At 39.8% G+C, this 14,261-nt stretch overlaps 1 protein-coding gene across 1 annotated transcript in view; it reads left to right on the top strand.

The window, feature by feature from the left end:
* Positions 1-9,902: 9,902 nt before the first annotated feature.
* The window catches only part of LOC126235740 (puff-specific protein Bx42), a 58,523-nt gene continuing 54,164 nt past the window's right edge, over positions 9,903-14,261 (top strand). Inside the window, exons 1-4 of the mRNA XM_049944523.1 lie at positions 9,903-10,001; positions 10,315-10,459; positions 11,380-11,547; positions 11,640-11,822. Coding sequence (XP_049800480.1) covers positions 9,988-10,001; positions 10,315-10,459; positions 11,380-11,547; positions 11,640-11,822 — 510 coding nt within the window. The 5' untranslated portion in view covers positions 9,903-9,987. The remainder of the gene's footprint in view (positions 10,002-10,314; positions 10,460-11,379; positions 11,548-11,639; positions 11,823-14,261) is intronic.

Genomic DNA, 14,261 nt, shown 5'->3' with positions numbered 1-14,261 from the left:
AAGTTCTGTAACAGAATAATTGCGTTCAGCAGGTGATAGAATGCGACTCACAAAGGCGATGTTTTTAATTACTGTAGTGCCATCTTCTTCAATTTCCTGAAAAATGAGTACGCCTAAAGCGGTGTTAGAACTATGGGTGGCAATGGAAAAATTTCTAGTAAGATCTGGATGTGATAAAAGTGGTGCATTCAACAAAGCTTCTTTCAGGTTCATAAATTCAGAATGTGCTTGGCTATCCCAGGACCAAATAGTGTTTTTACCTGTCAATTGACATAATCTAGGAGTTTCTAAAGCAGAGTAATGAATAAATTTACGGAAAAAGTTAATTACACCCAAAAAGCTGCGTAGTTCTTTCTTCGTTGTAGAAACAGTAATGTCACGTAAAGCTTGAAGTTTTTCCGCGTCAGGCGCAATGCCCTCTGCTGAAATTACATGTCCAAGAAATTTTATAGAAGTTTTGCCAAAGTGCGATTTACTGAGATTAACTGTGAGTCCTTGTGCACGAAAAGTTCGTAACAGTTGTTCAAGAATCAGATTGTGTTCAGACCAGTTAGCTTCTGCAATAAGAATGTCGTCTACATACGTTGTGCTTCTGTCTTTAAGTTATAGTATTCAAACCGCGAATAAATGCTGCTCAAGAAATAGTTAAATAGGAAGCCGCCTTGTAGAATTTTGCACAGAGCATAACTTAATCATAGCTAACACTTGGTTCAAGAATCATAAAAGAAGGTTGTATACCTGCAAGAATCCTGGAGATACTAAAAGGTATCAGATAGATTATATAATGGTAAGACAGAGATTTAGGAACCAGGTTTTAAATTGTAAGACATTTCCAGGGGCAGATGTGGATTCTGACCACAATCTATTGGTTATGACCTGCAGATTGAAACTCAAGAAACTGCAAAAAGGTGGGAATTTAAGGAGATGGGACCTGGATAAACTGAAAGAACCATAGGTTGTAGAGAGTTTCAGGGAGAGCATAAGGGAACAATTGACAGGAATGGGGGAAAGAAATACAGTAGAAGAAGAATGGGTAGCTCTGAGGGATGAAGTAGTGAAGGCAGCAGAGGATCAAGTAGGTAAAACGACGAGGGCTAATAGAAATCCTTGGGTAACAGAAGAAATATTGAATTTAATTGATGAAAGGAGAAAATATAAAAATGCAGTAAATGAAGCAGGCAAAAAGGAATACAAACGTCTCAAAAATGAGATCGACAGGAAGTGCAAAATGGCTAAGCAGGGATGGCTAGAGGACAAATGTAAGGATGTAGAGGCTTGTCTCACTAGGGGTAAGATAGATACTGCCTACAGGAAAATTAAGGAGACCTTTGGAGAGAAGAGAACCACTTGTATGAATATCAAGAGCTCAGATGGCAACCCAGTTCTAAGCAAAGAAGGGAAGGCAGAAAGGTGGAAGGAGTATATAGAGGGTTTATACAAGGGCAATGTACTTGAGGACAATATTATGGAAATGGAAGAGGATGTAGATGAAGATGAAATGGGAGATATGATACTGCGTGAAGAGTTTGACAGAGCACTGAAAAACCTGAGTCGAAACAAGGCCCCGGGAGTAGACAACATTCCATTAGAACTACTGACGGCCTTGGGAGAGCCAGTCCTGACAAAACTCTACCATCTGGTGAGGAAGATGTATGAGACAGGCGAAATACCCACAGACTTCAAGAAGAATATAATAATTCCAATACCAAAGAAAGCAGGTGTTGACAGATGTGAAAATTACCGAACTATCAGTTTAATAAGTCACAGCTGCAAAATACTAACGCGAATTCTTTACAGACAAATGGAAAAACTGGTATAAGCGGACCTCGGGGAAGATCAGTTTGGATTCCGTAGAAATGTTGGAACACGTGAGGCAATACTAACCTTATGACTTATCTTAGAAGAAAGATTAAGGAAAGGCAAACCTACGTTTCTAGTATTTGTAGACTTAGAGAAAGCTTTTGACAATGTTAACTGGAATACTCTCTTTCAAATTCTGAAGGTGGCAGGGGTAAAATACAGGGAGCGAAAGGCTATTTACAATTTGTACAGAAACCAGATGGCAGTTATAAGATTCGAGGGGCATGAAAGGGAGGCAGTGGTTGGGAAAGGAGTGAGACAGGGTTGTAGCCTCTCCCCGATGTTATTCAATCTGTATATTGAGCAAGCAGTAAAGGAAACAAAAGAAAAATTCGGAGTAGGTATTAAAATTCATGGAGAAGAAGTAAAAACTTTGAGGTTCGCCGATGACATTGTAATTCTGTCAGAGACAGCAAAGGACTTGGAAGAGCAGTTGAACGGAGTGGACAGTGTCTTGAAAGGACGATATAAGATGAACATCAACAAAAGCAAAACGAGGATAATGGAATGTAGTCAAATTAAATCGGGTGATGCTGAGGGGATTAGATTAGGAAATGAGACACTTAAAGTAGTAAAGGAGTTTTGCTATTTGGGGAGTAAAATAACTGATGATGGTCGAAGTAGAGAGGATATAAAATGTAGACTGGCAATGGCAAGGAAATCGTTTCTGAAGAAGAGAAATTTGTTAACATCGAGTATAGATTTAAGTGTCAGGAAGTCGTTTCTGAAAGTATTTGTATGGAGTGTAGCCATGTATGGTAGTGAAACATGGACGATAACCAGTTTGGACAAGAAGAGAATAGAAGCTTTCGAAATGTGGTGCTACAGAAGAATGCTGAAGATAAGGTGGGTAGTTCACGTAACTAATGAGGAGGTATTGAATAGGATTGGGGAAAAGAGAAGTTTGTGGCATAACTTGACTAGAAGACGGGATCGGTTTGTAGGACATGTTTTGAAGCATCAAGGGATCACAAATTTAGCATTGGAAGGCAGCGTGGAGGGTAAAAATCGTAGAGGGAGACCAAGAGATGAATACATTAAGCAGATTCAGAAGGATGTAGGTTGCAGTAGGTACTGGGAGATGAAGAAGCTTGCACAGGATAGAGTAGCATGGAGAGCTGCATCAAACCAGTCTCAGGACTGAAGACCACAACAACAACAACAACAACCATGAAATTTCTATAGAGGTTCTTCTAGTGTCTGTGGGCGATCTGTTTCATTAATAATAATGTCGTTGATGTGAGGCGAATCAAGTATGAGGCGAAGTGAACCATCCTTTTTCTTAACAATATGGAGCGGGTTTGTGTATGGACTAACTGCCAGTTCAATAATTCCTTGGTCATGCATAGCTTGCAATTCTTTCTTAACTTGTTCTCTGTGAAAATACGGAATGGGATAATGTTTAGCTTTAAATGTGTTGTGCTGTTTAACTTGAAATTCATATATAAAACCGGATATAGTACCAGGCACGTTGTCAAAAACTGGAGCTTGCTGTAAAACAATTTTGCGTAGTTGCGTGCGTTCGTCGTCTGTATTTGCACTGCTCTGTTTAACTTTATCAGAAATCATTTGTATAACGTCATAGTCGGCTTCGTCTGGAGTATTATAGTTGTGTACGTACGTATCTGTGAAAAATGTGGAATGACAGTTTATGTTACGTGATGCGGAAATGACCTCTGTACGATTAATTGTTTGTTCTTCTGCAGATAAAGAGTGCTGAAATTCTAAAACCAGTTGTACATTTTCATCCTTTAACATTAAATAGGAGTTTCGAAAGTCAATAATTGCGTCGTGTTGTACCAGAAAATTCGTACCTAAAGTAACGTCTGTTGTCAATAAGGGAACAATCTAAAAATTTGAGTGAAATGTATGACCTGCAATACAAAATGATAAATGTGTCTGTAATTTTACATCTACTCCTTTACCAGATACTGCGCCTTTTACTTTAGTTTTGCCTAATGGTAACGTAGGATAGGTATTCTCTTTGTTACATTCGTTGAAAGTTTCCTCATTTATAACTGATATAGGTGACCCAAAATCGATTACTGCTGAAAATTTGGATGATCCAACCTTTACTTCAATGACAGGGTGTGAAATGGTTTTTTGAACAACTGGTCTTTCCTGCAAAAGAGTGTCTCGGATGTCATCAAAAGTAATAACATTTTCGTGAACAAGATTCTGCGTGTCAAAAGGATTGCTTGCGTTACTGAAAGATGCAACCTGTACTGTATCTAGTCAAATTCTATCTGACGTGCTATTATTTTCGGGAGGATGCTGTGGCATTTCCACTATTTGTACTGTTCTGTTATTTCTTCCCGTCGTATTACGTTCGGGATGATATCTACTGTCTGGTTCATTCATGATAATTTGTTGTTGCGGTTGATTCTGCTGCTGGTAAGACCGACTGTTATTAAACGTACGCTGAAAATTTCTATACGGTGCATTGCGATATGAGTTGAAATGGTGTGTTTTCTGTACGTACTGATTTCCTTGTTGCTGTGCGTTACCATTTGTTGGAGCTGACGCTATACGTGTAGGTGGCGAAACATTAAAGCTTGGTTGACCTTGCAGACTGCATTGTTGGTTAGGTATGCTAACCGGTTGGTTTTGTTGCTGTTGTGGTGAAAAACGTCTATTGTTACCAAAATGTGGTTCCTGTTGCTGATAATTTTGACGATACTGATAATTAAAAATTTTGTCTGTTATTAAAGTTACGCTGGTAGTTCTTGTTGCTTCGGGAGTGTCTAAAGAAAACTGTCATTTTCAGGTGAAATTTGTCATATCAGGTTTTCATTATTCATTCTTAATCCTAGATAGATCGATAGTTGAAGAGCTGTTTTGATAGATATAAAGGATAGTAGAAGAGAAGGCAGCAGTGCAGAAAACTAAAGATGAAATAGCACTACTACAGCTCAGGGCCCTGTGCACGCTACGGCACATATTCATTGAAGTGTAATGAATCCCCTGAGGTCAATTACGCGCTGCAAATAAATGTTAGCTTCTGCGTTACAGGCAATGCCGATGAAAATTCAAAAGTAAATTGCTGTATCCAGGCCAGTTCTAGTTTCTGCATTACAGGCAATGCTGTTGAAAATACAAAAGCAAATTGTCTTATCTAGTCCAAACGATGTATTTGTGTTCTGTCATTTATAAATACCTTAGATTTTTTACGGATAAAAATTGCTTATAATCAACGTTATCATCTCTGAATATGTGAACAGGTTCAGGATTGAATGAGAATCTATTTGTCTGTGACTGTTCGGAATCTAACTCACGTACTCTCTGTAAATTACCTAAATTATACTGGCTGTGTGAGTCTGACACATGTTCGCAAAGAGGCGTATGCTGTGATGTGTTAAAGGCTGAAACATTTTTCATTTCTGTCAGTTCTTGCCTTAAAGTTGACATTTTCCTACGTAATGTATTATTGGACGAACCTATCTCACTGATCGTCTGCTGTAAATTTTGGAATTCGGGTGTTTGATTAAACGAAATCGGTGAAGTATCGTCTGATTTGGTGTCATTATTACTTTCGATAACATCAGCACGACTGGCCAATTCATCATGTTTTTCACTCAGTGCTTTTACCTGATCATCGTTTTTAGTGTCGCAGGCATTAATATGTTCTTGTATTTTACATGTGGTTGTGTTCAACTTTTTAACATCTGCTTTGATGCCATCGGGATCCTGAATTAGTTCTAATTGTTCAAGTCTGTCGGTCACTGTCTGAAAGTCTACTGTATGTGTGTCTGTTTTTGTTTTAAGATCCGAGATTTCATCATGTAATTCGGTGTTCAACTGTTTGATGGTATTAATTTCGTCTGATACTGTAGCAATATTGTTGTCTACGTATGTTTTTGCTTTCGTAAACAATTTACGCTTATCTTCCTGTCTCTGTGCAGTAACTGTTTCCATGACTTGTCGCTTTACTTTATTCTGTTCCTGTATAAATTTACGGTAACGCGTTTCACTGTTTTGTAGGTGGTGATTAAAACGTTCGTCAATTTGGCTGTTCTGTTGGTCAAATTTCGCGTCTACTTTTGCATCCAGTGTGCGTGAAAGTTCTGCTGACATTAATTTAAACTCGTCGCATAACTGTGTTGCGTTTTCAGAGCACTGTCTAGTGACTGCACTAATTTCGTCTCTAAGTAATTTAGTTGTAGCTGCATGTGTATTATTTAATCCTTGTGCCACAGATCTAATTTCTTCACTACTGTTCCTAGTACAAGCCTTAATTTCCTCGCATAATTGTTCTTTAGTATCATGACATTGCGCGGCAACGGCTGTAATCTGTTCAATAAGTTGTTTGAAATTGTTGCCTTGTTTTTCATTGTTTTCATTAAGTTGTTGTTTGAGATTTTCACTAAGTTGTTTGTTTGATTCATTAATTTGTTGTTTGATATTGTCGTCTTGTTCTTTCTTCGACTGTTTGAAATTTTCATTAAGTAACTTGATCCATGCCAATATTACCTACTCTATTCTCTGTGCTGTTTAATAGCGTACCTGCAATTGTCACGTTTTGTGTAACCATTTGGTCATTCTGTGATTCTTGAAAAGGTTTGCCAATCGGACGTGCACTGTGGATCACTACCTCGGAACCAAATAAATCTGTCGTATTTTGACTACATTGTTCATCTTCGTGAGAAAAATTTATCTGTTCACAATTCAAATTTTGCAAACCGGGTATGTCAAACTGGGCAGCGTTCATTGTATCGGAATGTGCTGCGTTATCAATTGTTAAATTTACTGTGGACACAATTGAATTCATTTGTTCATCATTTGGATCAAAATCATTACTAGTGGTCGGCAGGCACTAATTATCTGTAATTAGGGGATCATCATTATTACACTGAATGTCGCAAGTATTATCGGTCAAATTATTCGAGTCGACTATTTCACTCATTGCACACCGCGATGTACTGTTAACAGTTTTTTGCGGCATTTTCACTAATCAAAATTAAACACAAAATGAAATAAAGACGAAGCAAAAAATGGAACAAACACAATTACAACAAAGAGCAATAAATTGCTGATGATCTGTGAAAGCAAGAGTGACAAATTTAGTAAATGCGTTGCGCCAGATGCGAACTACACTTAAGAAAATAAGAGCAGATATATGACTACTTCTCAGAGATTCACAAAGAAATACGATCCTGGCCAGTTGTCGCCAAGTGTAACCTCCCCACACGAAATAATTAAATGAATTTAAATATGAATAATGAATGCGATTCTAGTTTAGTGTAACCTCAGAACAAAATTGGTTCCCATTTATAATCTCCGTACAGAAATGCATTCACATTTAATGTACCCACAAAATTCTTTTCTCATTTAATATAAGCACAAAACAGAAAAATTCTTAAACCTCATAATAAAAAAAAAAATTCAGTAACCTGGTAAATTTTAGGACGACAGCAGTGCTGCATCATGGCCCTGTAAGATGATTCTGAATAAAAAAGCAAAAATTCTTTAAATTCTTTATATCACAAAGAATATTATTAGGAAATTTTTTTAAAAAAGATTTACATGGGAATTCACATACATTACTAGATATGCGCAAGGCTGCTTTTTACCTTATACAATAATACTTAGGCTCCGGCATCGCTGCACCGCGACCGGCCCAGCCAACACGATACACCAGACCAGAGCTGACTAGCGACAACCGCAGACTAGCGACTACCAACAACTTACTGCTACAGTTACACAGTTTGTACTCAGTCAACACTGCTCTCTGGTCAGCGATTCTCTTATACCTTCCATATCACAGGCAGCACATACCTCTTACAATCTATATAAAGAAATAGTGTACATATTAATTACATTTTCCAGCCAATGACGTTCATGATATAAGTGATTTTGTAAAAGTTTTGTTAGTGAATTTATTTTGTAAATTTCAGTACTAAAAACCAGGAACCAGCAATACTTATTATTTCAACCTAAAAAGAACAAATTACTGTCTAATGCTCTACTATCAGTTTGTGAATGCTAACATGATTTTAATAGTAATCCTCAAATATTCTGTCTGTAGTAATGGATAACATGACCTGTCATTACTTAAATGATATAAACAGCATTGGCGAATCAGATTTTTAGAACCAGCTTAGTTACAAATTTTGTGTATTTAATAAATATATAATTGTAAAAGTGAAACTTTGTATCTATCAGACTACTTAAAATATCTATTGATATACCAAATCGTTACCAAGACTGTCGAGAGCTTGGGAAGTTGCAGCAAATTTGGTGGAGAGATCTCTCAATTATTTTACAGCTGATGAAGTGACAGAGTTCACCAAAACAAAAAGATGAATATGTTGTACTAAGTGTTACACCGACAAAAACAGTGTATTAAATTGAGACAAATCAGGATTGCACCCCCTCAGCCTAGTTTATTTCAGCTCTTGCTCTTACAAGCTGCCATCACATCTTGGTTTAAGGTTAACTTTAGATGCTAGTCCAGTGCAAATTTTTGTGAATTAGTCTTATCTACCAAATTATCTTTCCATAAGATGTACAGGTTTTCTTTGCATTTTATATTTGGCTTTTAGTAGTTCAAGTGCCTTATCTGTACGGTGCTAGCTAAAGAAACCACAAAAATATTGTTTTTCTTCAGGCTTTCCTGGGGATATGTTGAATAATCAGGATTTCTGCCAGATGTTCGCGACGTTCTCGCACGATATTTGGACGATGTAACTCGCTGTCTTCTTCAGGTGCTACCCGAAAATGGTCCTTGGATGGATCGAGTCCAGTATGTATGTCTGGATGGTTCTGGTCGCTCCGTAACCAATCCGCACCCCATCGAGTGTTCCGGCCGCTGTCCGTGCCCGCCAGGTGCGGCTCCAATAGACCTCTCTGGCCGCTGGTGTACTGACTGCCGTCCGCGCCCGGCTCGGCCAGACTCTGGGGTCGTAGTCGTCATCTGAGGTGTGTCGAATCCGATCTGTAACGTCTGGTGCTCTGGCTCGTATCAGCATGCCAGATAAATATTGACTACAGGTGCTTGCAAAACTGTTTCACACGCAATTCAGAGAGCTGCTTAACAATAAATAGGCCCAATACACAAACATTTTTAAACAATCAGTTTGCAGTGTCTGAAGGTTTCAATGCATTTCTTTATGTAACGCTAAAAATGCCCAACAACAAAAAAATAAATTCCACCTACTAATCGATCTGATTCTACTCACATTATTTTTTCACTCCAATTTGCAGCCATGTTGTGATCCATTTCGTTGTAAATAATTAATTACGATACCGGTATCTATAGTAATTAGTAATCCATTTCATACATGTAGGAGAAGACAATTAATTTAGTAGACCTATATTGTGCAGTTGAGACTGTTGTCTCAATGCTTCAATTAATCTGTCGTCGTGTATTACAAATTTTAACAAAAGAAATAACGAAACGAAATAATTTATAGCAAATAACTAACACAAAACCAACTGATATCAACCACGACGAAACGAAATATTGAGATCTACCCATATCTGTGTATCTGGAGGAACTCAGCTTATGGGACACGTGATCAGCAATGGACGAATAATGTCAGGCGTCAAAACTTCCCTCCAGAGAAACCTTGACGTGACGTGAAGGGACGAGACGGCCAGTGTGGATGCCGGCTATTGACATGCATTGCGGAATATTTTGACGGGATGAGACATTACGTGTCGTGACGGCCATTGTGAACTGGCTTTTGTACCAATTCTTCATCTACTTTCTTTTTTCATCTATTTGGAACAAAAAATAGTAGTTACTTCCGAAACCTCTTGATCGTTAACATTTCGTCTATTTCGCAGCATTATTGCACTTTTTTTATCAGTCTACGGAAAACTTCAGTAACGTTGCACAATATTAGTCGTTTAGGGACCGCTTTAGACTAAACAAATGTGAACAATATTTCACTGCCGATAAATCTCATGAAAGAGTGCAAACTGGTGTAGTCCCATAAGTAATTTCACTTCTTGTGATTAATGCCTGTGGATTATGTTTCCATCGAAATGTGGTTACCCTCTATCGATGAATTATCTCGTTAGTCTTCGATAGCATTCCAAAGTTGAAGTAGAATCTATGGAAATCTGTATGTTTATGCATATCGCTGCTGCAATGTAACAGAAGTAATAAATGCTTTTGTCAAGATGTCGCTGACAAGGTAGTATTTGTTATTGTGGTGGTGTTATTATGTGGAACCTAAAAATTGTCTAACAGGAAATACAAATTGTGTTTTTATTTACATTTTTAAATGTTTTGAAAGAATTTTTGTCTTGTAACTCTTTTAATTTGCCATCCAACGACGTAGGCAATTTTTTATTTGGCTTTGAACGTTCTAGTAGTTTGCACCTTCAAAATTGAATGACGACATAGGCGGCTTTTTATTTGGCTTTATGTGAAGAGCTTGTCAAATGTATATGTTCTTGTAGTCTGCACCTTGAACTTCAAATGAGTTATTTCCTTGTACTTCACAGCATATTACCAGCGCCCACACAACCTGTGTGGGACAGGGATGAAGAACGAGCCAAACAGAAAATACCTGCCGCAGCTCTAGTCGTCGCCAGCCCAACTGCACCTCCATACGGACAGAGAAGAGGATGGATTCCAAGATCTTTAGAGGTACGTCTGTGTTGTTTTATACCATTTTTATGTGCTGTATATATTCTAAAGTTCCTTGGTGGCCAGGGAAACTTTAAACTAAACTCAACTTTGTGTACAAAGGATTACAACTAGTATATACATTCAAGGAACAACCGTTGTTCCTTGCAGTGTATGTATACCAAAGGCTGGAACGTTTTTAAGTATTGACTTGAGTGTGTCTGCTCTAAACTTTGAGTTGTAACTTTACAGCTTTTAAATTTTCATTCTGATATAGACATCCTTAGAGGTGTTGGAAACTAGGTAAATGTTTTAAACAATTATTTGCAAGCAGTTTGCTGAGTTGTTTCTCCATTGAAACCATTGAATTAGCCCATATAGAATAAATCTTGACTGACTAGTGCTTCTGCTAGGCAGCGTATTAACACAATCATATTGCTCTAGGTGGCACTGTGTGTTTCAGGGAATTTTATTAACAATTATGAATGCAAATATTGTGTGCTACCAGTAACATTATGGTACAGTCTCTTTCTAACTGCATTTATTTAAACGTATGTAATTTATTCAAAGGTAAGGTCATGGAGTTCATGCCGTGGGTGGTAGTAGTTCTGGGTGTATTACAATATGGTCTGCTAACATGCCTTTCGTACAGACTAATACAGTAGTGTTACCTGTAAATGCCACCATATATTAATGGAAACATATATATTTCCACTGTTGTTATTGGGAGTTAGTTTGCGTGCTATAATGATATTACACACGTCATTGGTGAAGATCATAGGAAACTGACTCTCATTTCCTTATGTTTATTTTATTGAGCATTTGTATGATTGGATGTTAATTTTTGCTGTTTAAGTGTACTGTATACTCATTTGACTCATGATCATAGTGAGAGAGTAGCACACCTGTATGTACATATACCTTGTGCACGCTTTTCCCAGGATTTCGGAGATGGAGGAGCATTTCCAGAAATTCCAGTTGCACAATATCCCTTAAATATGGGAAGAGAAGGGAAAGAAAGCACTTCAAATGCCTTAGCTGTACAACTAGATGCCCAAGGAAAAGTTAAATATGATGTAATAGCAAGGCAAGGCCATTCCAAAGACAAGGTAATCTAAAATGCTGATATGAAGTAATAGCTTTGGTTTAGTTTATTTCAAGTTTGATGCTTTGTGTAACAATTTGCATTTTGCTGTTTCAGATTATTTATTCAAAATTAACAGATCTGCTCCCTGCAGAAGTTGTTGCAGAAGATGACCCAAGCCTGGAGCGACCTAATGACGATGAGATACGGGAGACAACAGAAAAAACTAGGCTCGCTCTCGAAAGACTCACTCACACGAAGATAGCAGCTGCAATGCCCGTTAGATGTGCAGAAAAGACAGTAAGTTTATCATCATCAGAATTTTGCATCTTTTAATATCTCTTGTGAAACGTTGTGTAGTATATAAGTGACAGACTTCATACTGGATTATCATTACCACACTGGGACAAATGCATAGCAAGTACAACAAAGATACTGTTTGAAACACATATTATATACTGAATAGTTCACAGACTGTTATGTGCCCATCAGCATCAAAGTCACAGGGAAATTACAAATAGCAATAATGAAATTTCTAAGACTATTCATGATAGAAAGCAGAGTGTAACCATTGTCAGCTAGGAAGCAATTCTGCAATTGAGATTTCGCCCCCTGCAGGTTCAGGGGTTAGAATTGGCCCATGGTATTCCTGCCTGTCATAAGAGGCGACTGAAACAAGTCTCACACATTTCGGCCTTTATGTGTTAGTCCCCTGTAGGGTTTGACCTCTATTCTTCAGAATTTTTCCGAAGAGCAAACCAATTGGGGGGAAGGGCGCCTTACATGGTGGATCGTGTCCATAGTGCGTTGAGATTTTAGCCCCATTTCTCGTTGTCGCATTGCAGTCCCGCTCATTCTCCATCTCTTGGGCGAGGATACATTGCTGGGTGCAGTTTCCAGCATGCACTATGCAGTGTTGCTTTCTACGCCGAAGACGACCTTGGACTTCTTTGCATCTGATACCTAGCATGTTAGCCAGTCCGTTGTGGTGGGACCGCCATGTACCCTGTTGGTACAGGGATCGCTGTGCTGATGCCTGTGCCGTTAAATCCCCACGTATGCCAAGGAGTAGATGCCCGTCACCCTGGGGCATCAGGACTCCCGGCAATTGCCATCCTGCCAGGTGGCCCATGCTGCGGTTGGGTGGCGCCCTTGGGGAGTACCCTTGGCCGGAGTGGGTGGCATCAGGGTGGATGACGCACAATGAAGTGTGGCACATCTTCTCTTGTTGGTGGCCAACCACCTGCAGTCTCTTAAGTGTTCGAGGGCTCAATTCAAAGCGTAGAAGTATGACCCCAAATTGTTCTCCTCCATGGCCACACCATGGGGGGAATGAAAGGCTAAGGTTGGCAGTGAAGCTCATTCGCCCTGCTACCTAGTGTGTATGAGAGCTGATGGGAAGTCTTTCACGACAGTGAAGCCTCAGTTCATTGTAGAACATTTAGAGGATAAGTTTGGGGAGATGGAGGACTTGTCCAAAATTAACTCTGGGTCAGTTTTGATAAAAACAGCATCTTCTGCACAGTCACGGACATTACTCGCTTGTGACAAGTTGGGGGATGTTTCTGTTACCATCACGTCGCACAAGAGTTTAAATATGGTCCTGGGTATTATATTCCACAGGGACCTTCTTTTGCAGTCTGATGACGAGCTGCGCGCCAGTTTAGAGCGTTGGGGTGTTTATTTCATCTGGCGAGTTCATCGGAGTCTGAGGGATAATCAGGTTGCCACCAGTGCCTTCATCTTGGCCTTGCAGGATTTTACAGAAAGAGAGGAAAATGATAGCATATAAGACCCTGGACCGACTGACCTACACTGAGGCTAAGCGGAAGTTTGAACGCCTCCGTCCTGTTCGTATGACCTCCTCTTGCGCCTCTGCTACAACTGTTCTAGCCCCATCAGCTCCACCTATACCAGTCACCTCTAAGAGCCGAAGACTACACCTTCCCCCTTGATGGTGGGGCGCAATTCCCTCCCTGTTTCTCCAGCATCACCTACATTGGGAGCAACACCCCTCCACCACCACCACCACCACCATCGGGGACGTCTGTCCCCACTTCTAAGCCAGAGAAGTGTCCAACGTCTTCAGCTCCTCTTGCTTGGAAGGGGTCCCTTGGGTCGCTCCCTTCGCAGGCTTCCACCAGTGGGAAAGATGACACCCGCCAGTGGCTGAAGTGCCCACAAGCAGCTGGTTGTAGTGCTTCACAATCTTCCTCAGTCCCGGAAGCTGACTCAGTAAAGCTCTCCCAGCCAGTGAAACCCAAGGAGCTGCGAGAAAAGTCCAAGAAGAAGACCCCGAAGACCAAGGACCTTGTGGTGGCACCCACCCCACCACTACCTACAAGCTATCCGTCTGAGGATGAGGTGGAGATTCTGGCGTCTGCTTAGGACTTGGATCTCACCGGACCCTCAGACACAGTGGATATCAACTCCTCAGGAAATCAGTCGCTGGCAGCAGGTGACCCTGAGACGTAAGCTGCCTCATTGAATATTCAGTGCCTTTCCAGCCTCCTGATCCTATTATCTTCCAGTGGAATTGCAACGGTTTTTTCCATCAGCTTGCAGAGCTCTGACAACTTAGCCTGCACCCTTTCTTCTGCATTGCTTTCCAGCGATGCTAACCCTCGCCCTCCATGGTTTTCGGGGATATTATAAGAATCGGGCAGCTTATGAGAGGGTATCTGGTAGAGTCTGTGTCTATGTTCTTAACTCTCTTTACAGCGAGTGTGTCCCTATTCA

Source organism: Schistocerca nitens, chromosome 2, assembly GCF_023898315.1.
Source record: "Schistocerca nitens isolate TAMUIC-IGC-003100 chromosome 2, iqSchNite1.1, whole genome shotgun sequence".
Lineage (NCBI taxonomy): Eukaryota > Metazoa > Arthropoda > Insecta > Orthoptera > Acrididae > Schistocerca > Schistocerca nitens.
The sequence above is the reverse complement of the archived record's forward strand: the minus strand, read 5'-3'. Positions and strand labels throughout refer to the sequence as shown.